The following is a 27,652-nucleotide window of genomic DNA, read 5'->3' as shown; positions in this document are numbered from 1 at the left end:
ACTAATTCATTTTAATGTTGGTTCTCAGTTTTTCTCATTAAACTGCATGAAAACTTTTATCAAGTGGTTTTCAAGGTGTTTTTTTTTTTTAACTATTCATACTTGTCCTAAATATGTTGACTTGCTATTGTTATCACTTTGGCATGGATTATTTTCTTTGATAAGTATATTAAATTTATAAAGACTTGGCATTCTCATATGTAATTTATGGTGTTATGTTTTTATACCTGTTTTTATTTAGAAACGGATAACATCCTAGATTTTGGTATTTTGTCTTACTTCTTCTGTCCCACCCCCAAAACCTTCAATAGAACTCCTGATATTTTGTTTTTCAAACTGACATAAAATTAATATGTGTTGAAATTATAGTCATAACTATCAGAGATAGACTATTTGGTGGAAAAAAAAGACTGTGGGATTATGTGATGGATATTCACAGGCTACTTGGTCAAACCTGAAATTCAGGGCATTTTTGAGGGGTAGAAGAAAACAAAAACTAGTCAAGTTAGTAAATCTTTGACCCATAATCTGTGGTTAAATGGTAAAAGTCAAGAAGCCCAAGGAAGGACTTGTCTGTGGTTAGATGGTAAAAGTCAAGAAGCCCAGGAATCATACACGGGAGCACGTGCTGCCCCCTTCGGCTGACAGCGATCCTTGGCCAAGCTTGTCAATTGTCTTTTAGATGTGGAAATGACTGTTATCAAATTTGGTTACAGTTGACTTCTATATTTAAGACAGTCACTCGGACTAGCTATTGTTTATGGAGAAAGGTTTCCTATGTGCCCACCTTCCCAACCTGAAGGGCAGATATAGGATCATTAGAATTGACTGAGCTTGAGTTACACGAACAATAGCCATGCAGTTCCATATGCTAATGATATAATTTTTCTTAATGAAAGGAGACTTAAATGAATAAGGTATTATATAGAATGGAAGTACAATAAGAAAGCAAAAGAATTTTTTTTTTGTACAAAATGAGTATCTTGGATATCCTCGCAAACCTAAAATCCATTCATTTGATAGTTGGCAGGGAAAAAAATAATGTGTGCACTCTTAGCATCAATGTGATATATGAACATGCCACAGAGAGAACTTAGTTGACACAGAGGTTGGCAAATTTAAGACTTTGGCGCATTGGTTTAATAGAAAAAAGAATTTGATACGTGTGTTTATCTGTAATTAATGAAAGCATCTATGTGCCCACCACAGCATTTAGGATAAAAAATTTTACTTTGCATTTCCAGTCCTCATGGACAGGAACTATTGACTCTAGGATTTATAAGTTAAACCCAGATTTTCAAAAGAATTGCAATTTAATATTATCTCATACTATGTAGGAACTTTATTCTCATTTATTAGTGCTATTTATGTAGGCACTTCTATGTTTTATATTTTTCTCTCCTTTTTTGTTCTAGTTTTTTTAAATTCTTCAAGTATAGAATGTATTTTTAGTTTTTTCCTTAAATGTAAATGATGTTAAATATTATATGATTAATTGTAGTCCAGATTTATTGTTAAAATCAGATTCATGATTTTTATTAGCCTTACAAAGCAAAAATGTTCATTTAGTAACTAAAGTAGAAGCATTTCCATATTGCCTAGTCTTTGAAGCAGGAAAAATTAACCAACTTTGTAATTTACTGTATTAAATACAAATAGTGTCTTCTAAACAAAATACAGTCTCTTCTATTTATTTTAATGTTTTGAAAAGAAATGTATACAATATTGTACAATGTTTACTTTTGAAAAAGTATATTAAAAAGCCAATGTTTACAAGTAAAGGAACATGGGGTGTGTATGTCACTGATACAATTTGGCATAATTCCAGAGCAAGGCCATTTTAACACCTTGTAATACGAAAAGATGAATCAACTCTGTATGGTTGAACTCATAGACTCTAATTTGCCACAGTATCTGAACAGTAAATATCTCCCAAGATTAACAAGATGAATTACAGTGAATAACATCTTAGGCTTCAAGTCATGGTTTCTATACTATTTGGCATACTCATCCTTGATCCCTCTGTTGGGTTACATGTATCAATTAATGTACACAGGGAGGGCAGTCTAATGGTGTGACATGATGGTGACAAGCCATCATGGTGAATTACCTAGACAGCAGATGTAGAATAGGCAGCTCTGTTGACGCTGTAATATTGTATTTTCTTGGATATTTTTTTGACACACATTGAGATGCATTCTTGAGCTGCATGTGACAGCTTAGGGAGATTTTGATTTCTTTTGAACACTAACACGATTCTACTGTTTATTCCATGTAGCATGGTACTTTATTACCACAAAATGATCAATAATTCGTGCTCAGCAAATTTGTTTCTTTAAGAGCAGGGACAGTCATCACAGTGTCCCCACTAGTATGGACTGAGAACATCTTCGGCAGCTGTCCCAAAAGTTTCTGAGGACATGCTTTCACTATTATAGTAAAGAAAAGCTCTCATTTCCTTTGCATTTTTTTTTCTAGCAGAGAGGATGCTTGCAAGTCAAACAATAAGGGAAAGAATAAAATGAGCAAAATTTTGGAACCACTGTGCAGGAAAGAATGGGAACACATCAAGAACAAGGATGATTTAATCGCTCATTTTTCAGGATGGCTATGAAAGTGAATCATCCTGCAGTGACAATGAATCTCCTATAACTATTCATTATTTCTACTGCTCAAAGATATAGCAATAAAAAGTATGCATTTTTCATGTATTTTCTGGATATTTTTACTTTTTGCAGCCATAGTAAAATATCATAACATGGAATGTTAAGCATTTAGTACACATTGCTTATACCTAAACCTCTCTCCATGTGTATTATTGCTCTGTGACATTAAGAAATAGACAACTCCAAAAAGATTAATAGATGGAGGTCCTCAGTACTTTATGGCTGTTGTCTTTGGGCTCAGTCAGTTTCTTGCCGACTGATGCATTTCAGCATGGATGTTTGTTCATCCAAGTTTGAGACCCAGGAAGACATGTGATGGCAGTATTTTGTAATTGAACCATGCAAATAACCATCCTTCACTTTTGCTGTGTCTTCTTCTATGGAAGTGAGTCAACACGCCAACACACACTGAAGGCAATCAGGAGGAAAGCATTGGGTTCCTGTTGGAAGATGAATGTTAACAAAATCTGTTCAGAAATGTAGGAGACAGAATGCCTTTAACAATTTCTACAATGATATTGTCTTACTACCTATCTAGAAGCCACTTACTTAGCTATTTCTCAAGTTACAGTAAATCTTGTTTAAAAAGAGGGTAATAGCGAGGGAAGAGAAACACTGGTGAGACCCCAGGTTAGTGATTTGTTTGCTCTATGGGAGAAAACATATTCCTAAATCTCTCAGCCTTGTTTGATTTATCAGTGAAATGTGATACATACCTAAAGTGACTTGCTTGTGAGCATCTTGCAAGTGAAAATAAAAATATGTGTTACCATCTAAAACTTTACTGAGGAAGCATCCTAAGACCTACCCTAGATCTAGTTCTTTCCCAGAGATGTGAATTATCAAAATGAGAAATGATAGATGCTTTTAAGAGTTCCTTTATTTATTTAAAAAGAACAGATGTCCTGAGTTTCATCTATACAATTTTAAGCACACAATGATACCAATAGTGTTTTAAAGTATATAGAAATATGCCTGAACTAAAAAGACATTCCAAAAATAATGACACTGAAGACTGCTTTTGTTCTTTTTCTACTTTTATCTTAGTAACACTGAACACCAAGCCTTACAGTATATCATAGCTCATACCCATCAACCAGTTGCAAAGGTGTTAGTGTGATAATCTTAGGAGTTAGCCAATTAAAGGTGCAGCATCCGTTTCTTCTTTAAAACTCCAACATTCTGGTTTACGTTTTTCCACTTCCTTCCCATCTTAACTCTTTCCACTCCTGTCACTCACATGCATTCAAATTTTTCTTTAAGGTTTGAAATAAAGTACTAGAGATTGTGTCTGTTGCCAGGAAGTATCTGTTGATGTTAGCATCACAATTTTTCTGCAAATAAATCAAAATATAAAGCTATATTTAGGGAGTGCAATTCTATTTGCTTGGGCTATTTAACAAACCTATTCAGATGAAACAATGTTTTATGCATGTAGTTTTGGAATAGGAGCCTAACATTCATATGTTTAATATGAAAAAATCCACATTAATGTTTAAATATCTGTCACTAGATTTAACCAAATAAAATTAGCATACTGGTCACAAAAATATTATTCTAGCCCACACCACTTTCACATGGACTCTAACACTACTACTTGTTGGGAATTAGATTTAAAAATCCACTTGGTATTTAAGAAACTATTGCCATGATATTCTTTCTATGGATAAGCGTGTATATTTACTATTCCTTGACCTACTTCCCTTCGTTATGTAATTATGCATTTACTCCACAATTTGAACAATTAAACTTCCTTTGTGAAAATATCTTGCCAAATTGTTGGCATGTAATAATTGGTCATGTGGAAAATTATTTTCCAGTGAAGTCATAATATAAAGTTGTTCTGGCTGCAAATCTGCGCATAAGTGTGCTTAGGTGGCATACTGGGGCTTCCATAGAATTTGCTGCTGATTGATTTTCAGTGTAGGCTCCTTTCTGTTTGTTGGCCTTGCACTCTGATTTGCATTATTGTGACTTCCAGCTGTTGTAGCCTGAATCCATGCATTGATGATGGAAAGGTTGAGCAGGTATCTGAAAGGCAGTAAAAAGCATGAGCAATAACTCTGACAGACAACTTTCTATTGTAAGGATGTCTCTAATCAAACTTGGAATTGTATATGCCTAGAAGGATGTAACAGGCAAGAGAAAAAATTGTAACTTTGCATGGAAATTTCATAGCCTCGCTGTGATGTCACATGTTCTTTTGGGTTTGTCTTGCTCCCTGCTTAGAAAGATTTGACATCTTGCTGTGCTTGTCCTATTATCATTTGAGAGATGCTTATGCAGTAAGATATCTTAAGAATTGTGTGGGCCTGTAGGATAATGCAGTTGGCATGATGTGTTCTAGGAATATCCTTTGAGAGTCCATTGATAAAGAGGACTGTATTTTCAGCTCTGTTGTCTCTCTCTTTTTGTCTTTTTGTCCCTCCCAATTTTTGATGGTGTTTATGAACTACTACCTTAACACATATTGAGTTGTCTGTGTCTCTATGAGGCTGCTGTCCAACTTTAGTGTCAATTGTTATCATCAGCCATGTGTTAAGTACCACTTCATCTGGGCGTCTGTTCTTCCTGTCTTTTGGCCAATGGTCAGAGAGAATAATGAGAGGCATAGAAGCAGAGATGATGAGAACCCAAGTATCCTAACTTCTATGATCATCTTTCTGTTTATTGTATTGAGAGATATTCTTTAGAATTTCTTTTGCTTCGTGGGGTGAGATTTCTACACCTTATCTTTAGTTTCCTTTTTACTGAGATTTATAACTGGTTTGCAAATGTAACTGTTACCAATTTCTTTTTTCCATAAATACACTGAAGAAACACCATTTGAACCTCATCACTTTTGCTGTTATACATGCATTCTATCAACATGTTGGTAGCCCAGCATAGAATGCTAAAAGCCCAAAGAAAAATGTCAGCTCAATATGTGCAATATGTATTGAGAGGGATCTTTAAATGTACACATTTTGATAACTTTAAACATTCTATTCATTATTTTACACTCTTTTTATTTCTCTTTCATTTTACTGAACTTCATTTAAAACAATGCTCTTGTGACTTTATATTCTCAGTTTATGTTAGCATCTGCTTTCCGTAAGGTATTAAATAATGTTTCATTGAAAGAATTAAGTAATTGGAGGATAAACATTTTAAAATTTGCTTTCCCTGAAAGTTCCAAACAATGTAATAGTCACTACATGATTGTTTGCTACAATCTTTTACTAAAAAACAAAAACAAAACAAAACAAAAAAACCTCACGATATAAGTAAAATTAGCCATGAGGATTGACTCATTTTGGTTCCATATTCTTACTTATTACAGCTGACTTAAAAATAAATAAAATGTGTTTGCAATTAACTTCTGTTGTATTCATAACAATATACCTGTACTACTATGAACTAATTTAAAATATCTCCTCACATATTCTATATATTTTTTATTCCACTAATATTGACTCTTCTTGTCTTAGATACATTGATACTAAACTTTTTTTTTCAGATATTTGTCAGACAACTCAAATATTCTCAGAAAAACAAGAATCAGAGGTCCCACCTTAAAACACAAAACTATGTAATAATTCTGAGATTATACATTTTATGGCCTGATAATCTTTAATATTTAAGTCATACTGGTAGCTAAAATACTTAAAGTGTTAATAAAATATTTTTTTTCTGTAAATGATAGAATATTTGCCTTTTTGTTTATATGAACAAAGGTTTCATTTGTGTGATTTCAGATGAAAAATATTTCCTAGCTCTATGAATGATACATATTTCAAGCTTAGCCCCTTTTGGGAAATTATTAATTTGACCATTTCATATAGCGTTTTAAAAGAAAAACTAGTGAACATCCCTAGAAAACATGTAAAATACAGTACATGGAGATCTAACTCATTTCCTCAACTTTCTCTGGGATTTCCAAGGGGTTGTAAGAAAGCTTAGCATGTAAGTCATAAAAATATTATTTGTTATTTATGCTTTATGTTAGATGTTGCTGTGTGGATAAAGTGGAAACAATAGCAGCCTAGTGGTGTCTTTCGTCCTTTCCTCCTTTCCTTCTCATAAATAATGCAACTCTGTCAAGTTCATTTCCTTAGTTGGCTTTCCTGAAAGTACTCCTTTCGCTGTTTTTGTTCTGTTCCATCAGTTACTTGTAAATCTAAATCCCTTTGAGAATAACGTTCCCACCCTATGTCTGTCTCCAAGGGAAAATGTGATCTTAGTTCAGTCATCTAATTAGGAGTAGGAGTTCCTGTGCTGCAGGCGTCGGCATCAGCACCAGCCGATGAGCCAGCATGCCGACATCAATGAACACTTGATTGAATTATACACTCCCCCTAAGCAGGCGCAGGCTTTCAGAGCCCTGATATTTTCTGCACTATTGCATCAACCCCCTGCTTACTGAAACACAGGGTATCCAGGCCAGGCAGAAGACACAATGTCCTAATGAGGTTGTGGAGTTACATTTTTTAGAAGATATTTGGCGTGCTGTTAGGAATGAGGTTTAGTCAGTTGTTTTGACAGCTGATAACTAGCCAGAATCAAACAGTCACAGAAAACAAGGCAGGATGAACAATTTAGAGCATATTTTTTTGTTGGAACACCAGTGTCTTACAATAGCATAAAAGAATAACTGACCTAAATAAAAAATTTCAAATGCTGACTCACTTGGATACTGCATGTGTATAATTAATATGTAGTAGATTTTTGTTTACTATATAATTTATGAAATTACACAGCCTTAAAAGATTTTAGCTATTAACTATTCGATAAAGGAGGATACAACTCTTTTTTTTTTAAAGTATTCTTTTTAAAAAATTGCATTCCACCTTTTGCAGTCAAGTCACCCTAGCAGGTGCATGATAATACTTCATCATGGGTTTGGATTTAGGTTTCCACAATGATAATAATATCGGCTATTATTTCACATGCTGGTTGACTTTTTATATTTTGAAAGAATTTGTATCTGGTAGATTGTATTTTGCTTTTTTTTTATGGAAAACTTGTATGAATATTGAAAAAATGCTCACAGCGACCATCTTCACCTTTCCTCAGAATGCCCTTGGGTTGCTTTCTGATGACAAGGTCTTCGTACTCACTGACCTGCTTGTGTCTTTATTCCTGTATTTTCTCAGAAACAACACAGAGATTGCATCCCACACTACATGTTATTTTGAATCCAGTTTTCTCTTCAGAGCATAAAAAATGCATTTGAGATCTACTCATTGTCTAAACCAACAAATCTTTCCATTTTTGAGAAAATACTATGCCACATGACAGCTCTAAGGGCTCGCAATATTTTGGGTGTTTCCAGGTTTGATTATTATATATAGAGCAATTACAGCCATTTTAATAAAGCTTTATATCAATAATTTAAAAAAATTCTCTAAACACATATATTGGACATTAAGGGTGCATCAAACGATTGGTGTGTGTGTGTGTGTAACACCTTTTTCATTTATTTTTATTGGAAAATCAAATATACAGAGAGGAGGAAAGACAGAAAAGATCTGTCTTTCCCTGATTCACTCTCCAAGTGCTACAAAGGATACAGAGTTGAACAGATAAGATGCCAGCAGCCAGGAGCCTCTTCCACCTGGATGGGAAGCAGGGCCACAGGGATTAGACTTAGCACCCATATGAGATTCCTGTGTGCCAGAGACCAGCTCCGGCTGACTCGAGAGCTTGCAAAGAATGCGTGGATCGGCACGACGATAAGAAGAGACAGGACGTGGACCACTATGGCATGATGCTCATAACGGACAACTCAGACAAGTTGCCTTCTTTATTTATACACAAATGATCACAAGCTTTTGCACAACATCCGATTGTTTCATTTTTACCTTATTATAAAAGAATGATTACAAAATCAATTCTAAAAAGCATTATTATTATTTTACTTCAGAGAAAATATTTTCAGCAAGCTATTATTCATTCAAACCTGCACTGACCTGGATGAAGCCAGAAACTCCACAGTTGGCAGCACATGCAGTTACATAGTGACAAGTGATTTACTTATATTCAAAATCAATTTTCACTAAGCACAAACTAACTAATATTGCTGAAAATGTCACTAGTACAGAGTTAAAAGAGAAGATCATAAATGAAAGGAATTTATGAAAGCATATAACATGGATTCTTTATTAAATCTTATCATCGATCATGCATTAATCACCACCAACTTCACCTAGTGCTAATCCAATTGTTTTTTGTTCTTTGTTAAAGGGCAGTAAAAGGGATCAGGGCAATTCAGCCAATCTACAAACAGAGGGCCTTTACAAGAAATTTCCTTTTATCTTTATATACTATTTTCTTTCCCTAAATGTGAGTGCCAATATAAGGTAGAAATTTTATGACATTTTTGGGGAGTTCACATTTGTCTCCCTTTAGAAGATGCCCCATATACTTTCTGCTTTCCGTGGTGAAAAACCAAAATGCATCATTTCATGTGTTGTAACAGTTCAAGGTACATGGTAAACAAACTCTTTGTACCTCCATGATTGCCATCTGTTCCAACATATTATCAAGCCATTTGTTAAGGAAAGCATTACTTATATTAGGACAAGCTTCAGGACAAAGTTGAGCACATAACAGAATGTTTGGGGATATTGTGGGCTCAATTGTACTATTGTATGCTTTTAGCTGTGTGTCATTCCCTTGTGTTGCTAAAGATGTTTTTATCATAACATGACTGATCAGTTTGAGGAGTTATACCAGTTACGGTAATCATTTCACATTTGTGGAAAGACAACAACACCCTCAGGAGAATTCTATGAAACATCAAAGAGGTGACTGAGTGTCCATACAATGGGGTGAGGCAGCAATGAAGTGACCAGAGACTTCTGCCAGGCCTTGCCACACAGCTGGAAACTCCTCATAGCTTTGCTAACCCAGGAGCAGTGTTCATCACAGACCCATGCCATCCGACCCAACTGCATGGCTCCCCACACTGGTGCTTGTAAGGCAAGGACTTTAGCCACTAGCTACCTCAGCAGGTGATGTTTTCTTAAAGATACTATGACATTTTGCATCACACTAGGAAAGTATAATGATTTCAGTGGTTCTACTCGGGATGCTTAATTATGCCTTCTGAAAATGGCATTGTAGCTATTTTCATTTAGTATGGGGATATACATAGTGTTTTAAATTTTTAAATTAATTTTAATAGACTCTGTATAGTTCATAGATACAATTCTAACATAATGATACACCCTTTCTCCCCCTCCTTTTCTTTATTAGTCTTTGAGATAACATATTCTAAATTTAAATTATGACAAAAAGGTTACTGCTTCATTAAATAATAAGTTTAACCAGTAAAAAGTGAAAAGACCTCAATTCAATAGGAATATACACAACAATTATGTATAAAAATTGGACAGAAAAATGACCATTATAATTGTATTGTTCAAATTATCATTTCACAATGAAAATGACATTGAGCTCATTATGCAATTATCATGACTCTTCTTTTATTAAATGTCTTTTGAAATTTTTTGACTATTTTTGATTAGATTGTTTTAAGCTACTGAGATTTAACTTTAGAATTAAAATATTTCCTTAGGTAGAGAGGAAGAGGGTGAGCTCCAATCTACTGATTCACTCCCCAAATGTCCACTATGGTTTGGACATGGCTGGGGCTGAGAGCAGGAGCAGGGAACTCAGTCCAGATCTCCACTGAGAGCAGGGATCCATTTACTTGAGCCATCACCACTGCCTGCAACAATCTGCAATGGCAAAGAACTGGAGCCAAAAATCTAACGGAAGAACTCTAATGTGGAACATGAGCATTGTAACCACTATTTTAAAAGGACACTTTGTTCTCCTCGATTCTGCTGGTCACTCCCAAAATGGCACAGCAATTGATCCTGTGCTAGCCCAAGCTTAGGCACCTGGAATGCCATTGTGGTCTTCTGTGTGTGGTAGGGACCCAAGCTCTTAGGAAACCTTCACTGCTCTTCCAGCCACACCAACAGGGAGAAGGATCAGGGGAAGTGGAGTTCCTGGGAATTGAATTTCTGCTTACATGGAATGCTGCTGTCACAGCTGGTAGTTTTATCAATAATGCTACAATGTCAACCTCATCTTTCCTTTAATTATATTTTATTGCATTGAGGTCAAGGTTATTGCCTTTATAAGATGTGCTTGGATGTGTTTTGTGAAATAGGAAAAAAAGGTGAGTGATTCTGCTTGCTTTGTGTTGGAATCCAAAGATAAAATGTGACAATTGAATTAAGTGCTCTTTACAACTGAAGCTGAGCAAAGCAGGATCTGACCCCTTGGTCAAGTGGGGTCCTGTGCTTCCTGATCACACTGTGATTTCTGTTTTTCATTCCACAGATGTTTCATTTCCCCCAAAAGTCATTCTATCCTTTTCCTCTATTTGAAAAAAAAATGATATCATCTAGTTTTTACAGTATTATTATCAGATGAACCTTCTATAACACAAGATTCAGCAAGACATTAATCAACACGATATATTTTAAAAGGTGACTATACATAATTACAGAATGCATTGCAAGTAATATTAAATTAATACAGGAGGCCTTCATTATTTAAAAGTGGGCCTTGAGGTACATGTTTCCCTTTGATGTCTCATTTTCATTCCATACTTGATTTATGGGAGAGTGAACGTGAAAAATTCAATCTAGGTAAACTTACAATTTTTTTTTCTGTTTCTCTCTTCAGCTTCTCTATCTCACAGAATACATTACTTTATATCCCCAGGTTGTGATGTGAGTCGAGAGAATGACAAAAGGAACTCAAGAGGGGAGTTTTCCATTGACTAACTCAGTGCATTAAAAATCATCTCTCTCTCTCTCGCACACACACACACACACACACACACACACACACACCAGCAACAACATATCCCCAATTTGCAGAGTGTCTATTTAGGGGAATAGATGAAGCACGAAGTCCCCTGTATTATGAAAATTTGGAAGGCATTACTTAAACATAACAGAGCTAGCCCCCATACAATGTATATCAGCCATCCAAATGAGTTAGTACATGCTGAGAAACGCTCTGCCGGAAACTAAAGGAATGACACTTTGCAGATTATGGTTTGATAGTCCAGAGTGTAGCTATACTGCTATGTCTCTGGTACAAATTGCAACCCACTCAATTCCTACTGAAATGATGACTCCAGTTCCACAGCAGTTGAGACTCAATGTAGGTCCTGTAGGTAATCACGGGTGTGCACAAAATCTCCCAAATTCCATTGTCTTCAATAAGTGTTGGTTTTTGCTGCAACAATATGTTTGGCGTTACATTATATTCAAGTGTGAAATATTTCTGTACAATAGATTTATAAACTGACATTTTCTGATGCCTAAAATAATATAATTACATTTTGCACATTGGTGTATGTGATATAAAAATTTCCAGACGTACATGTACAAATTGCACTAGGTTGAGGTGAGTGATTGTGAAATGAAGCAGTTGAAGCTTTATTTCAATTGGAATTCCAGAAGGATAGCAGGAGTTTGTCAGTAGTCAATTCAGGATCACGGTTTGAATTTAATGAAGTCGGGAACCAGCAGTTTCTGTACTTTAAAAAAAAAAATTCAAAAACTCTTTACTCATTCAAACTTCTCTCCACTGACACATTCTTTAAGAAGAAAAAATATTGACCATTTGTTCTCAAGGGGATTCAAACAACAAATATATAATATGTTTCAGATAAGATTCAATCTGTGGATTATAGATGTGGAAACTTTGAAAGAATTTTGTGAAATCTTTTACCCAGAATCTTACTGTATGTATTACACATTTTTGTCTATACTTCGTACAGTATTGTGACATAAGAACTGTCATTCCTCATGAGTCTTTGTTCTTTTTGCTCATCAAACTGAAGACTTGCAGGGATGTTTCCTGGATAAGAACATTAAAGTGTAGATTTTAATCATGATAGCATCCATTCATTACTAACTTATGTAGATTTCAGAACATATCAAGGAGAATATGGTCATCCAAGTTAATTCTGGCTGTGACACTAAGAGTTTGAGACTGAAAAATCACATAGTATTACCCTTCAAAGGGTTTCCATTTGTGTCAGATATATTTACTCTTAAGGTCTGTGTCAAGTAACTTCTCCATTTATTATAGTGATCACACAAATCTGAATGTTGTTATACGTGTAGAGACCCACTAATATTATTATCTGTTTTAGAATCAAAGAAAATGATGTGGTTTTTGATAAGAGATGTATTTGAGTTTATAATTCCGCTATGTGTTTTTTAAATGCATGCAACTGTAAAATATTTTTCCTAGTTTCCTCTCCCCCTTCCTTCCTTCCTTCACTCCTTCCTTCCTTCATTCCTTCCCTCCTTCCTCTCTTCCTTCCTTCCTTCCCTTTCCTTTTTTCCTTCTTTCTTTCCATCTATTCCACCCATTCTCTCTTTCATACTTTCATATATAGAGGAAAGAGCTCATTAAGGCAAAATTTCCAAGACCCAAGAATATTACAGTGTCATGGCCAAGGCAGGGAAAATTGTGGCTGAAGCATCATCTAATTTTAACCCCACACATTGTAAAACGCCTGTACCTAAATTTAGTTTTGAATTTAGTTACTTCAAGGTTGTCACATAAATGAAATGCAGTTATAATACATATACTCTTCCCCATCTTCCTGCAATTGGCACATTCTTTTCTGATTACATTGCAAGTCACAGAACATAACTGTATCTCATTGTGTTGTAACAACCCCCACATTTGGTGGGAACCACGTGCGTGTACACACACATAGAATACTCAACACTAAGGACAATCCACTTTTTATTTTGTGCTATTATCTGCTCATAAATGATTTCTATCCCTTTTCTACTCCCAAGGAAGTGAAATTGCAAAAAGCATAATATTATTCCAACTTTTATTTTGATTATATAAGCAAATAAATACAAAATTATTTTCTCTATGATGGGTTTTCATGTAGATAAGATAGGCTATCTACAGTGAAATCTTAGTATTGTGAAAATATTGAAATCTAATTCAAATTGGAACTTAGTGCTGATATTTTTATGCCTCTTTTCCTTTTGCCTGGTTGTCTCACAAAGAGATCCTATGAAGATACAGCACACGATTACTGAGCTTATCTTCATGCATGCAACTGTAATGTGTAATTGTGTTTTGGCAGTTTTTTTTTTTCAAATGGAGAGGGTATAACAGGAAAAGGGAGAGAGGGAGTGGAGAGAGAGAGAAACAGAGTTTTAAACTACTGTAACATTCTCCAAATTCTCCTTATAGCTGGTACTGAAAGGAGCCTGTTTGGGTTCTAGAGACTCAGCTCAGGTCTCTTGCATGTGCAGCAGGAATGTGCTTATTGGCCCATTACCTACTGCCTCCCAGAGTGTACAGAAAGATCAAACTAGTAGCAGAAGCAGGACTCACACCCACGCACTGTGATAACAGATGCCAATGCCCCCACTTGCTGTTTATCACTAGTCCAACTTCCTGTACTGTATTAAGTAGATTTTCACCGTCCAATTTTATATCTCCTTGCATTTATATCTTTGGATGAATTTGCAAACCAATGTCAATTTTTTTTAAACATTCATATGTAATGACAAATCACTTCACAATACATTTAATCTCAGTTTAGGGAATGTTGTACATACAAAGATAGTAGAATAGAATAAACTGGGTTTTTTTTCTACACACTAAAATATCTGCACAGAAAGCTTTCACATAAATGATTTCAGTGGCAAATTATCTCTAATAGATGATTCCTTTCAGCTTTTTCTCATTTTTCTTAAGCATGCATTAAATGAGGAAAAAAATAACTCAGGTGAAAATTCCAAAAACATTCCCAAATCTTGCTCTCATCTATTTTCTCTTTGTATTACACAAGCAGTTCAAGTCCTGGATGAAAGGAAATGGGGCACCAGCTGGCCTCTATCTGAACATCTTTAAGTTACCCTGAGAGCATTCCTCCCACCAATTTCCACCTAATGAAATAAATCCTTGTTACAGTGAAATGAGACTTCCAGGAAGAAGCAGGTGCAGTCACACAGCTGTACTGACATTGCTAAGTTGGTTGTGGGTAAGGTTGCATCTGGGACTGTCACATTTGCTGCTGAGTTAGAAAGGTTGTTGAGAGAGTAGCAATAACTCTTTGATGCTGTTCTTCAGCCTATTTGCAGGCATCTCAGAGATAATGGCCACACCAAGTTTGTACCTCATTAACCAAAGTATTTCTTTACTCCTGCCATATGCTTTATCTATCCATCGATTTACATTTCTTTGCGTTATGTCTCTCTGCAAATTCTCATGTAAGGACATCACTGTGTGCTAAAACTGGAAAAGAACTTTACCAGTTTGTGTGCAGGTCACATTCCTGGAGACTAAAATTAATTTCAAACGGTTTTGCTTGAAGGGGAGTTTTCATCTGAGAAGAATAACAAGATCCAGAGCTTCTTCAAATTATTTCTGCATTTGTAACAACCCTAGCAATGTCCAATAACTTATCTGAGACAAGCAAACCTTATGCTAAATATTTCACTCAACAGTGGTATATTGATAACTTGTTTGATTAATGTTTTATGTGAGTTTTTCATGTTAAATACAAGTAAATATAAGTATACAATGATTTAAGTGGTGCTTGATATATTTTTGTTTATTTTTTATGGAAAATGACACATTTATTTCTTACTCAAATTTTTAGAATAAACAATAGCCCATTTATTGCAAAAGTATTTAGCACTGTATGCTTAATTATGTTGGTAAAATTGCATGCAGGATATAAATGCTGCATTTTAAAATTTCTGTCTTAATAGAAATTCAAAAACAAATAGTGCAAATAAAATAATAAATATTCAATGTAGAATTATGTATTTTCTAAAACACTAGTGTACAGTGAGTATTGTAATAAAGTTCTGAAAATATGGTCAAGCATACAATTTCTTATCATTTCAGTCTTTAGTGTAATGCTTTGATCCAGTTATCTCATGAATTTGAAGCATCTGAATGCAAAGAAACTATATAGTTTCATTGGCTTATGTTACATAAAAATACCTGAATAGTATCACTTTATTTCTCCATGTTGAAATTTCATTAAAATATATTGGTTATATGAAACTAAAATTATGAAAACTGTTCTCCCTTTAGGCTATAAATTTGGTCTCAAAACTCTTTTGCATTTTCCATGACTGTTAGAAATGATAATTTAAAAAAACACTGGCATATTAATCTCCAGATCAACATAATCAACTGACTGAAGAATGACTAATTATTTTTATTAGCTTGGAATGGATAGTTACTCAATTCATCAACTGTGATGTGTGAAGCTTTAATTAGTAGTTGAGATGTGATGAAATTCCTATTACATTATATTGTGTGATCTGCTATTCTTGGCTGCCTATAAAATAAAATTAATAGGTTATAGAGAAACCCTGCAATTGTGAAAATAAAATGAGATTAAATAAAGGAAAATGCTTCAAAGTGTACATGCAAGGTAGCATGATAAAGAGAAAAACTGATGTCTTTTGTATCACTTTGAATACAAGATTTTCTTTGGTTAAGAAAAAAAAAAGGCAGAGCTATCCAGAATAATTAGAAACCATGTTCTAACTTTTCCAGTGTTGTGAGGCAGTACTATATCTGTTCCAAGCCTGTGTTTCAATTGCTTTTCAGAAGGGCAGAATTTTTCTCCCCTGGCCAGACCAGCAGAGTGGTTACAGGGATTCTACAATGTGCATTAAAATTGGGACAGACTGATCTAAAGGTAGCATGAGAATTCTGAAAGTTAAAAGATGGCTTAGTAATTCGTCAACTGTGACAAAATATGTGAAGTAAATTATGTTTGAAATTAAAATAAAGAGATGAGATTTGGGAATTATTTCTTAAAAACCAAATTTGTCAAGTGAAAACTACATCATGGAATTTTGTTTTTAGTATTTTCAATTCACGTGATAAATGTTCATCTCACATGCTTTGGTAGCATGCACTTGAATCCTTTCACTTATGTGAATTTGCAATCTCAAACACACATAATGATTTCTTTATGAAAATCACAATCTATAGTTTAGTTTTTGTTTTCATAATAAATAATCCACCTCTTCAGAATGGCTCTTTCATAAGCGTATCAATTACATAATTTAAGAACATCTGAAGAAATCCAACATGCTGTTGAATTATACTTTATTAGTGAAGTAGTTTATACACATAGAGATGTGAACATAAGAAGTTGAAACAAAAATTAGAAAATATGTGAAATCAATTTAAAATAGATGTATGGTTTCAAATACTGGAATGAAATATGAAGTTCAGATTTCATCTTCCTAGTAGAAGGCATGTTCAGAATGTAATTGATTTCAGTCTAGGTGAAGTGGGTTTAGGAAAATTAATTTAGCTAACACCCTGTAGGGTACATTTTAAATAAGAAAGATTAAGGCTATGAAAATGTGTTAGTTGATATTGCAAGCTTTTGTGTGAAATGATGATCATTTGAAGCAGTTTAATGATGTACCAAAGATGAAGATGAAAGAGATGAGCACTATATAAAGAACAAAATGGAATATATTTACTGACTGGTGGAATGTATACTTGTTTAAAGGAGAATATTAAAGATGTTTTCTAGTTTGAATTAAATTATTACAAAAATGACTACTCACGCAATTTACGATAATACTTCGGAATTTGTTCGACTTCCTATAATTTCTTAATTTTATTTACACCTGCCATTGGTAGTTTTGTTAAATACCTTTTATGTAAAGCATAGTTTGTTGTTTTAAATCAGATTTAACTAATGTATGGTGCTAATGACTGTTCTCACTAAATCACTGAAACAAGAATTGTGAAACATCCACCCCAAGCTTTAGGGGGAACTTCAGTTACTCAATGGCAACTTTTGCAGAGGCAGCCTCACTTCTTTTGTTCCACAGTATTGGTGACTCATCTTTTGAACACTGCTAACTTAGTTATAATTATATTGAAGTTATCGCCAGCACAGACTATAGGTGCTGTAATGTTCTTGCTTTTAATGAAAAAGGAAACAGTCATGAAATGAGGATGACTGAAGCTTTTGTAAAGGAAACCACAGTTAAATTCACCTTGACCCTAAGGGACAACGTAAATTCCTGAGCAATATGTTAAAAACAAAACAAACAAACAAATATTATTTAAGGGGTCAAGGAGAGAGAGAGAGAAGAGAGAGAGAGAGAGAGGAAGAGAGAGAGAGAGAGAGAGAGAGTTTGATTTCCCCACAGGCGGCTCCAGGACTCAGGTAATTAGCCCATCTTTCACAGCCTCTCCTGATATTTAGCAGGGCACTGGTTTGGAACCAGAACACCCAGGTCTCAAACTGACATTTCCATATTTTATTTTGACATTTCAGGCAGTGGCTTAATCCACTGTGCCACTATGCCAGTCCAGGAGACCTTGTCTGTTCATACCACTCAAAATCCAATCAATTTGAATTTTTGTAAAATCAGTACTCTATGATCTAAGACTATTTTAGGCCTGAGGTCATTGCTAAATTCATGTGGTAGAGTATTACATGGCACGATTTAATGGAGTTTACATCTGTCTGTTGTGCATCTTCATCTGATTTGGATTGATTTGCTGTCATTCAATACAATAAAGGGAAGTAATGTTCGGTGCTAATTGTCTATAAAGCATATTTACCTTAACCTTTAAATCTTCCTAATACTAAAAGAAGGAGTAAACAGATTGCTGTCGAGTAATTGTGGATGAAAGCGTAAGAGCAAATGCCAGGGTACTTATGGCACATTGCTGTACATACATATAAAAAAACTGGAACTCAATCTTTGTGGTCCTCAAACCACTTTTAATAACAAATATTTGTCACATCCTGGAACAAAGAAAAATAATCTTTAAAACTGTTTTAGATAAAGTACTACGCTAACTATAATAAAAGGAAAACAATGTAGTCATTTTTATTTTAGATTATGCATTTCCATTCATGTATGATGATAACAATTCAGATGTAATAGCTGTTGAGTGGTTGTATCAACCCATCATTTGTTCATTCATTCATTCGAGCTGCCAGTTTGGTATTTGTGAACGTATTTTACTGCAAGATTTTTGAAATGTATGTTTAATAAAGGTATCCCAAAAATTCAAGAAAAATATGTATTTGGAAAAAAAAAGTGTCATACAAAGATTTCAATGTTTTGCACCAAAGTAAATCCTTCTTTTAATTCCATTATTTCACAGTTATTAAAAGTACTTTTGTAACATATGCAATGGCCAACTGTAGACTATTGATTATAGTTGTAAGCGAAAAGGCAAAATTTTCCTGTCGCTTGATATTATAGCAGGGAGATGGGGTATGAGCAAATTAAAATACTTACATTTACTGAAATGTATGTATGGATCTACTGTAGAGGGTCTAGCTAGCAGATCGTTTTAGAGAATGAAAATGGCACCAGGCCAAGGGAACAAGTGGGAAGATTGTGGGTGAGGAAAGCATGGAAAGAATACCGCTGCAGCACAAAGCACAAAGGACCCCGTAGCCAGCGCTGCTGGTCCTGACTATAAGCAGGGGACTGGATGTCAGTGTCAACAATGAAATCTCAAGGCCAGAGCAGAAGACAATGGAATGGGATGATCTGACATATTCTTTAGTGGAATTACTTGCACATTTTGTTCAGGAAACAGTGGTAGCTGTCGATTGGATGAGGCTGGGGCGTTGCGGTGTTCCAGAACAGGTCAATGGCTGCAGGATCAGTTACAAGGCACATATTGTGTTGATGTGTCAAAGCATAACGGGCACCAAAACACATCATCCTACTGGACTAGGCTCACTGTTGTAGTGAAGAGTGTTTTCTGCCTTCGGCGGTGGTGTTCCACAGACTAAACTAAGAGATTTTCAGCTGAATCATTCCTTAAACAAACATAAACATCATTACATTGAGAAACAGAATGCATGATTTCTCTAGTTAATTTAAATGGGATATGTGGCCATGTTACAAGGAACTATAAGACCTGAATGGCAAAAAAAAGGGGATACTCTGTGCCTTATAAATTATCTTTAAAATATCTACAATTCTGCTATCTTATGTTGCAGACATCAGTGGTAAAGTCGCGTTTCTACAAGATCGTTATATTGTGAAAGAGGAAGAAAACAAATATTTTGTTTGCTAATACTAGTAAATTACTTTCCACTTAAAGTAATAAACAGCATTCACAATATCACCAACTGAATTCTTTTTATTTGTTTGTTTGAAGCTTTTGGAAGCATGAAAAAAATCATCAATGAAATGTTGGAAACCAGTTGAAACAAAGTGAAATTCAATCCAGTAAGTTAGAAGTGCTTTTTCTTCATCCACTTTGGGATTTGTCAAGAAGCGAACTATGACAATATATCAATTTTTGCTACTGTTTCTACTGTGGGGATGCCTGCCACATTTATGTTCTCCAGAGATAACATTCAGAAGGACTCCTGTGCCACAGCAAAGAGTTGTAGATGCACGTATTTCAAGGGGTGATGGCAAAATCCTGCACCGTCAAAAACGTGGTTGGATGTGGAATCAGTTTTTCTTACTGGAGGAATATACGGGATCCGATTATCAATATGTAGGCAAGGTAAGTATTATTGAAATGGCAAATATATACAAAGGAAGTTTGAAGTTCATCGTCATGGTGATCTTAAGTTTATTCTTGAAATCTCTGAAAGACATTATTATTTATGAAACACATTTCATTTGGATAAACTGAGAAATGAGAATAAATTTAAGAATTCACTATTTAGAATCAGTTCTGTGAACAAGTCATGAGATAAAGAGGTGACAAATGTAATTTCAGAATTTATGATTCAAAGTGGTAGAACATTGTCAATATTGTTATTATAACTATAGTATTTGAATTATATACACTCATATTGTTGCTGTTTTGAGATGCACATGCACATTGCTACTGGCTTTAGCATAGAAAAAAGGATTATTTAAAAAGTTAATCTTGGGTGTAGGCATGTGGTACAACATTCTAGACCACCAGCTCGGTACACCCCCATCCACAATGGGAGTGCTGGTTCAAGTCCTGGCTACTCTGTTTCTGATCCAGATCCCGAATAATGTGCCTGGAAAGTTGGCGATCAAGTGCAATCGATGAAGTTCCAGTCTGCTACATAGCAGAATCAGATGGAATTTCTGGCTTCCGACTCCTTGCTTTGCCCAGACCCCACCCCATCTGTCGTGGTCATTTGAGAAGGGAACCAATGACTGGGGAGATTTCTCTCCTCTCTGATTCTGCCTTTCTAATCACAGATAAATCTTAACAACTAATCTTCCACAGGCAGAATGAGAAATCAAATGTCATTAAAATATGACCGTAGGACAAAAAGTACAGCTTGTTTATAATTAAAATTATTCCAAATATTTGCGTGATTTTCTGAAGACACAATGAGTAAATTTATAAACGAAAAGCAAGTGAGACTAACTGGTAAAAGCCAGATGACAGAAGCTGAGCTTTCATTTTGCTCCATTATAGCTAAAATGTTTATTCCATAAGAAAACATTTTGAAATACTTCATTTCCATTTATTTAAATATCTTTGGTGTCTAGTCTTTTTCTGATTATTTTGGTCTTTTTTAAAAAGAGAAAACCTGACAACTTGATAAAAAGTGTCATTAAAAGAAAAGCCAACAAAGCAATCTTTTAACAGACAACACAAAGCACTAGACCGAGCACAGGTGTCACTAACAGAACTTGGAAGAACACAGGGAGAAAGCGGATCGTGATGGTTAGCGGAACCAGTCACAGAAGACTGATGGAAATCAGGGCCACAGAAGCCATAAAGAATGTCCTTTGTTCCTATGCTTTGTGTGCATCTAGTTTCTTTCAGTTAGTCCTCAATGAGAATTCAGTAAGTGCAGGTAAATTGAGCTGGAACATTTCCCTGGACACTGCCACCCTTTGTTGCCCATCACTAGAGGATTTGGGAAATGGCAGCAATAGGTGCTGGGGGGATGCATGGGTACAGGGAGAGGCTGACCACCCTGGGTCATTAAGCTAATCATGGCACTGACCTTTAAATAATTTCTTTTCCACAGAAATTTTAGAAGTTTATCAAAACACAAATATATAGAAATTTCCTACCTAAAATAGATTTTTTTCACCTTCCAAGGAAAAGGTTTCCAGGGTTGAACTTGAAGAAATGTAGTTATGAACTGTTGCATTCATATTACAACTTTTTATAAACATTTACAGTTTTTCGCAGTTTAATATTGAGGCATGTTGCAGCTATAAACTTTAGTTTCGGGTTGGTTTAACATCTTCTTACGCGTAATTTCCAAGCATGTGTGATTTCTGTTGTCTTGTTCAGCTTCCCTGAGTAGATCATTTCAAATTTCTTGTCTTATGTATTTTCAGGGCTAAAATAAATATTGGCATTAAAGAGTACACACTTGAATCTACTTTTTGCTATTCAGGGATGTTCTTGGTTTTATATGGTAATTAGTCTCAAGTGGTACAAATCATGCCAAAATAGATTTTATTCAGAATCTGAGAAAATCCCCAAACACCAGAAAAAAAAATAGCAATGTAAATAGCAGCAACAAATCTCATTCTGAGTCAGTATGGAAAAAACAGTTCACTGTAGGAAGTAAAATATTACACATGAATCTTTAATAGGTTAACTAACTACAAATTCTTGAAATAATAAAAAAGCATAAGGCATTCAAAGAAGTGGTAGGAGATAGGTCTCTAAGCCATTTTAAACTAATAGTATCTCATTGATATTCTTCTCTAAATGCTGAATACATTTGGTATATAAAATGTTAAATAAATTTTCATGGTTATTGTTAAGTTCTCAGTTGCTTAACATTCTTGAAAAAACAACGTGTACTCAATTATTCCTTAAATTCATATCCTTTTCCCCTAGTATGTTTGCAGTGCGCTAAAACAACAGTGGTAGCTTTCCACTTTAACAGGTTCAGAATTTTGTTAGTATTCATAGTTCTAACTAGTGAAATTACTTGAAATTCTCTTCTCAAGGGGGTCACGTTATTCCTTACAGTTCACCCTGGTTTCGTTTACTGAAAATGCACAACACAAGATAACCCTCATCTTCCATCTTGAGCCTTCAATGGAAAGATCCTTCCTGCCTCCAAATGGATTATTTAGTTAGTTTAGAAGGAGCATTTGGTCCAGAACGAGTACTTGTGTTGGCATAAGCTTTCTATAGTCACTCGGCTTTTAAATACTTCAGTTCTCAGTCTCTGACTCTGAACTGTAGATTTTTAATGCTGGTCTAATGTGTGCTTACAAGTAATGTTGTTAAGAATCCTACAATAATTGGGCATACTGTGGCTACAGTGCCAGTGTCCTCTATGGGAACTGAACTGCTCAGCCTCAGCCATTGCAGCCATCTGCGGAGGGAACGTGGATGGAAGATTCTCATTCTCTCTCTCCTTCTATGTAACTTTGAGTTTCAAATAAATATATCGTTATTATTATTATCATTATTATATGATACAGTTGCATAGGCCTGGGATTTCTCTAACTCCTTCCCCAAATGTCCCCCTGCCCCCTACCCCGGCTCGGATTCCGCCTATACTTTTACAGTAGTATAGTTCTTCACAAGCAGTCGTAAGTCTAGCATTCTGCTAATTAATAGATAATTTTTTTAAGTTTTTTACAATTCCTAAAAAATGCATATAATATATGCATATATTAGAAGATATTATATTGTATCACATCATATATAATGTATAATATATGGAAATATATAAGAATACCATGTGATGTTGAAGTTGTCAATATATGTATTGATGAGACTGAGAAATTTTCTTCTAAACCTCCATCATTTGCCAGTTTGTTGCCCTTTCCTAAGCAGGCTCATAGACTGTTCCCTCTAAGCCTGCTCTCAATTCTGATCATAATCCTTACTTTCAAAGTTTCCAGTAGTGTTTGCTTTCCTCCTGCTGATGTCCTCTGTTACGTTACTCAGTCCTCCTTCTCAGTATTCCTCTGGCATTAAACATATGGTGGTGAAAATACTCTTTCTCTGCTCACAAATCCTCTCCCTTTAACAGAGGGAGAAAAAATAAAAGAAACAGGAAGTTATGGGAATTTTTTTTTTAACTCAGGTACAGCAGACTCCAAATTAAAAGGCAAAACAAGGAGTCTAAATAACCTCAGATTCCATAACCCGGATATACTGTCACAACCATGTGCATTGTGTTTCTTTCGCCCTAAATAATACAGACACAACACAGCCAAAATAGCTATAAGCTGTAACAGGAAGAATTAGAACTAAGACAGAAAGAAAAGCTTCCCTGACATTCCCCGCTGCTTCTTAAGGGTGAAATAGGTCTCAAAAGGGAAGAGAAAAAGCTCTACGCTATCGACGATCTCCAAAAGCTGATTTCCCCCGGGAAAGGCAATAACTAGATTGTGACTTATCTTGCAATTAAAATCGCACTGGTTACTTTTTTTATTAATGAAATATGACACAGATTATGCTGAAAACAAAATAAATCAACAACAACAAAAATGCATGAATTTGCTCAGCAGGTATAAACCTGTTTTTAGGGATACAGTGGCAGGTACTGACATCCAGTGATTTTTTTTTAAATTCTATCAATTTCAGCCATGACATGGATAAATGGCTGGTTTAGCTAAAAAAAAGTCTTAGGAGAAAACACATGACGAGGATGTAAAGGATGTAATCTGAGACTTTAGCCTCAATAGTAGACAATACACAAGGCGTGAACTAATGGATGAAAGATTGTGTGTATGTGCGTGTGTGTCTTTATGTGTGACTCTTTCTGTCATTCTTCATTTAAAAATCCATCACGCATCTTTAAAAAATATGGTTGTTGCCAAAAATTTAAAAATCCTTATATATATAAGAGGTCTTCAAAAAGTTCACTGAGGAAATAAATATCATGAAAATGTGCATGAAATTCAAAACTGTTCACATCTAAATAAACTTGTCCTTAATATAATTTCTTTGAGAATTTCATAATATCCTCATATATGCTCTTCAGTCACAGCAATAAACTACCTATTGATGAGGTCAAATCTTTGTGGCCCTAAGAATTCCCTTCTGTATCTATTAATAAAAACAATCGTTTTCCCTAGCTAGATTTGAAAATAAACTTCATTTTGGAATGTTTGTTTCAATATATATTATATGTCTGTGTGTTTATTCAAGAATAAGATTCTAAAGTTTTACTCACATTTGCATCTTATAACTATAAATATTCATTTAATGTTATTCTGTCTTTATAGTCCCAAATGGTGTTATGCAGATATCTCTTTATATGAATGCTCGAATTTATTTTCAAACTTTTTCAACAATGGATATGTGATGTCACCTCCTCAATAGCTTTTCCATGATTGTCAAAGATTCTATAACTAATTTGTAAATCCATTCTTATTTTCATAAATTTAGGTCATAATTATTTAGTTTGGAATAACTATGCTAATGTACAAACTATACCTGAAGCTAGTGTATATGTAGGTTCAAGTTTTCAAGGGATTGCCAACATTTTGTGAGTTCCCATTATTTTATGTCACCATGGAAAAAATTAACTTTTTTACATATTTTTAATCCTTGTGTTTGTGATTTGATGTTCTTTGGAAACTTTGTCCTGGTTTATCTTTACTCAGTTTACTAAGAGTAATGTCAGTTTTCGTTGTCTGTTCTTCCTCCTGAATTGATTCATTCTCAAGGTTGTGGTACAAGTTGGACATGATGATTTCAGGATCACTCTAGGTCGCGTGTCACATCTCTTAATAATTAATAACATGTTCAATCCTCTTGAAATTCATAGTTTTAAACATATTTACAATACGTTATTCTTTTAGTGTATTAGAAAGTCATACATGATGTCAGAAAGTAAGAACAAAACCATGGAAGGACTATTGAGGTTGGCGTAGAACAGGTTGTAGTGATCAAGGATTCTGCAAGAAGCAAATGTTGCTTGAGCAAATGACTTAAAGGAAGTGAAGGAGACAAAGAAGCAATGATGAGGGAAATACTCTGCAGGAAGACAAGATAACTACTGTTACAATGTCAGCTGTGGGGATCCTGCTTGAGGGAAGCAAAGAGGCGAGTGTGGATGAAGGACTGATGGGGCACCTGATCCCACAATCAGTCCTACATAACATGGCAGATGATATCAACAGAGTGAGTGACTATAACAAGAAAACATGAACCGGGTCTGCTTTCATGGCTCATCTCACATAGACATATGTGTGATGGAGAAGCGGGAGGGATAGAGAAAGCAGAAAAAACAGCATCCAAACAGAACATCCAATAAACTTCAGGGGAAACCTGAGAACCTGGAATGTGTTAGAAGAAAGATTACATGAATGTGTAGAGAAGGGAGTGTAGCAGCTATATTAAAACTGCCACTGAGTGTGATGGGAGTATTGATGGGCTGTTGCATTTAGTTTCATGGAGATTATAGGTAAATCTAACATTCAAAATGTCAATGATATGGTAAATCCAGAGTTGCATTGCAGTGGTTTTAAAAGGGAATGCAAAGAGGGGAACCGGGTAAAGCTTGTGCCCACACACTCAGAGAATTTTTTGGAAGGAAGGGGTTCTTCTGTATGCAGTAGCACTGTGCCTGGCAGGTAGCAGTGTAAGAGAGAATAAGAGAAATAATATTATTCACACTTCTCTTTTAACAATGATACAGAAGTCCTTAAAATATTTAATACAAAATAAGGGAGAATTTTTACTTTTTCCTTGCTTAAATTTTGAACTGTCAAAACCTCTTGAGCAGGACCCTCAGAGCATACCCCTCAGCAGGGACCCTGTGATGGTGTTAGGTGGCTGTCCTCCATCCCAGGGTATGGAGGCGGTTGGGAAACTGGGTGTGCCTTCTGCCTGTATCTCCCCCTCTACCCCCAGATACAGGAAGAAAAACAGAGAATGTGGAAAAAATTGTCTCACTCACGTTCCTGTAGCCCTTTGCACCCTAATCAACTATGCAAAAATCATCAAAAATAAAAATAATCAGATTTTAAAATAGACTATCTCTCAGTTTACAGAACAAAATATGTGATGTAATGATTCAAAGAGTTGCCATATACTTCTATCCATATATCCCTCCCCCAAAAAATCTCTTGTCACAATTAATGAAGCACCTGGCTTTGTTCTTGATTTATAACATTATTTATGAAGTTTCTTCAGGCTGTCTTTAAACATAGCTTTATCAAAAAAGAAATCAACATCAACCTTCAATCCTAGTATCTTGTGTGCTTTTGCTCATAAAGATCAAAATTTTCAGAAGCATTTGCATATCTATTGAGCTGCTGTTTTTTTCTTTCACTAAATCAATCTGAGCGAGATTACCTTTTATCGTTTGAACTAAACTTGACGATCCAGAAACACAACAACGATAGAATGTGCTTGTATTATTGTCTCCAATTTGCTCATATTTTGTTTGAGATATTTGTCTTTATAAAAAAAAATCACTCATTTTCATACAAGATGTCACCCTCTGAAATTCATTTTTCTTTATTTCTACAGGATTGAATAACAAGCCTATAGTAATCATACAAAATAGGATATTATTACCACATTTTCTTATTAAGGTTTGACAGAATTTGCTACAGCTCTAATGATATCACAGCTTTATTGTAGAAAATTTAAACTGCTGTTTCATCTCCCTTGATGGTTAGGGAGAAATGTGTCTTTGCTTCGTGTCTTAATTTTAGTAAACTGATTTATTGACATTTATTAAATATAAGCTGAAACAAAGCAATAGTGCTGAGGAAACTGTGTGGCAATTTAGATGCAGTTTTGCCCTTCAAAAATTGTGTTTTGGCAAGAGCTCAATTTCAAGGACCTATGAATAAAGTCAAATGACCATTCTGTCCACATTAAGGCAAAACAATCCATGAGAAATTTAAATTTCAGATAGGAAGCTGCAGCCATTTTGAAGGAACAGTTTACTGCATTATCTCCAATTGGCCTGAATGACTGAGAAGTTTACCCGAAAAACATCCTTAAATTTGATTAATTTCACTTCTATACAGTCTATGGAGATTCTTGAGCAATGAATGTTC

At 35.0% G+C, this 27,652-nt stretch overlaps 1 protein-coding gene across 1 annotated transcript in view; it reads left to right on the top strand.

The window, feature by feature from the left end:
- Positions 1-27,652, top strand: part of CDH10 (cadherin 10) — a 120,810-nt gene that overhangs the window by 31,128 nt on the left and 62,030 nt on the right. Inside the window, exon 2 of the mRNA XM_040977653.1 lies at positions 19,854-20,210. Coding sequence (XP_040833587.1) covers positions 19,980-20,210 — 231 coding nt within the window. The 5' untranslated portion in view covers positions 19,854-19,979. The remainder of the gene's footprint in view (positions 1-19,853; positions 20,211-27,652) is intronic.

Source organism: Ochotona curzoniae, unplaced genomic scaffold (assembly GCF_017591425.1).
Source record: "Ochotona curzoniae isolate NIBS_2020 unplaced genomic scaffold, NIBS_Ocur_1.0 contig_2754, whole genome shotgun sequence".
NCBI classification, from domain to species: Eukaryota; Metazoa; Chordata; class Mammalia; order Lagomorpha; family Ochotonidae; genus Ochotona; species Ochotona curzoniae.
This window is presented reverse-complemented; position numbering and strand designations above follow the sequence as displayed.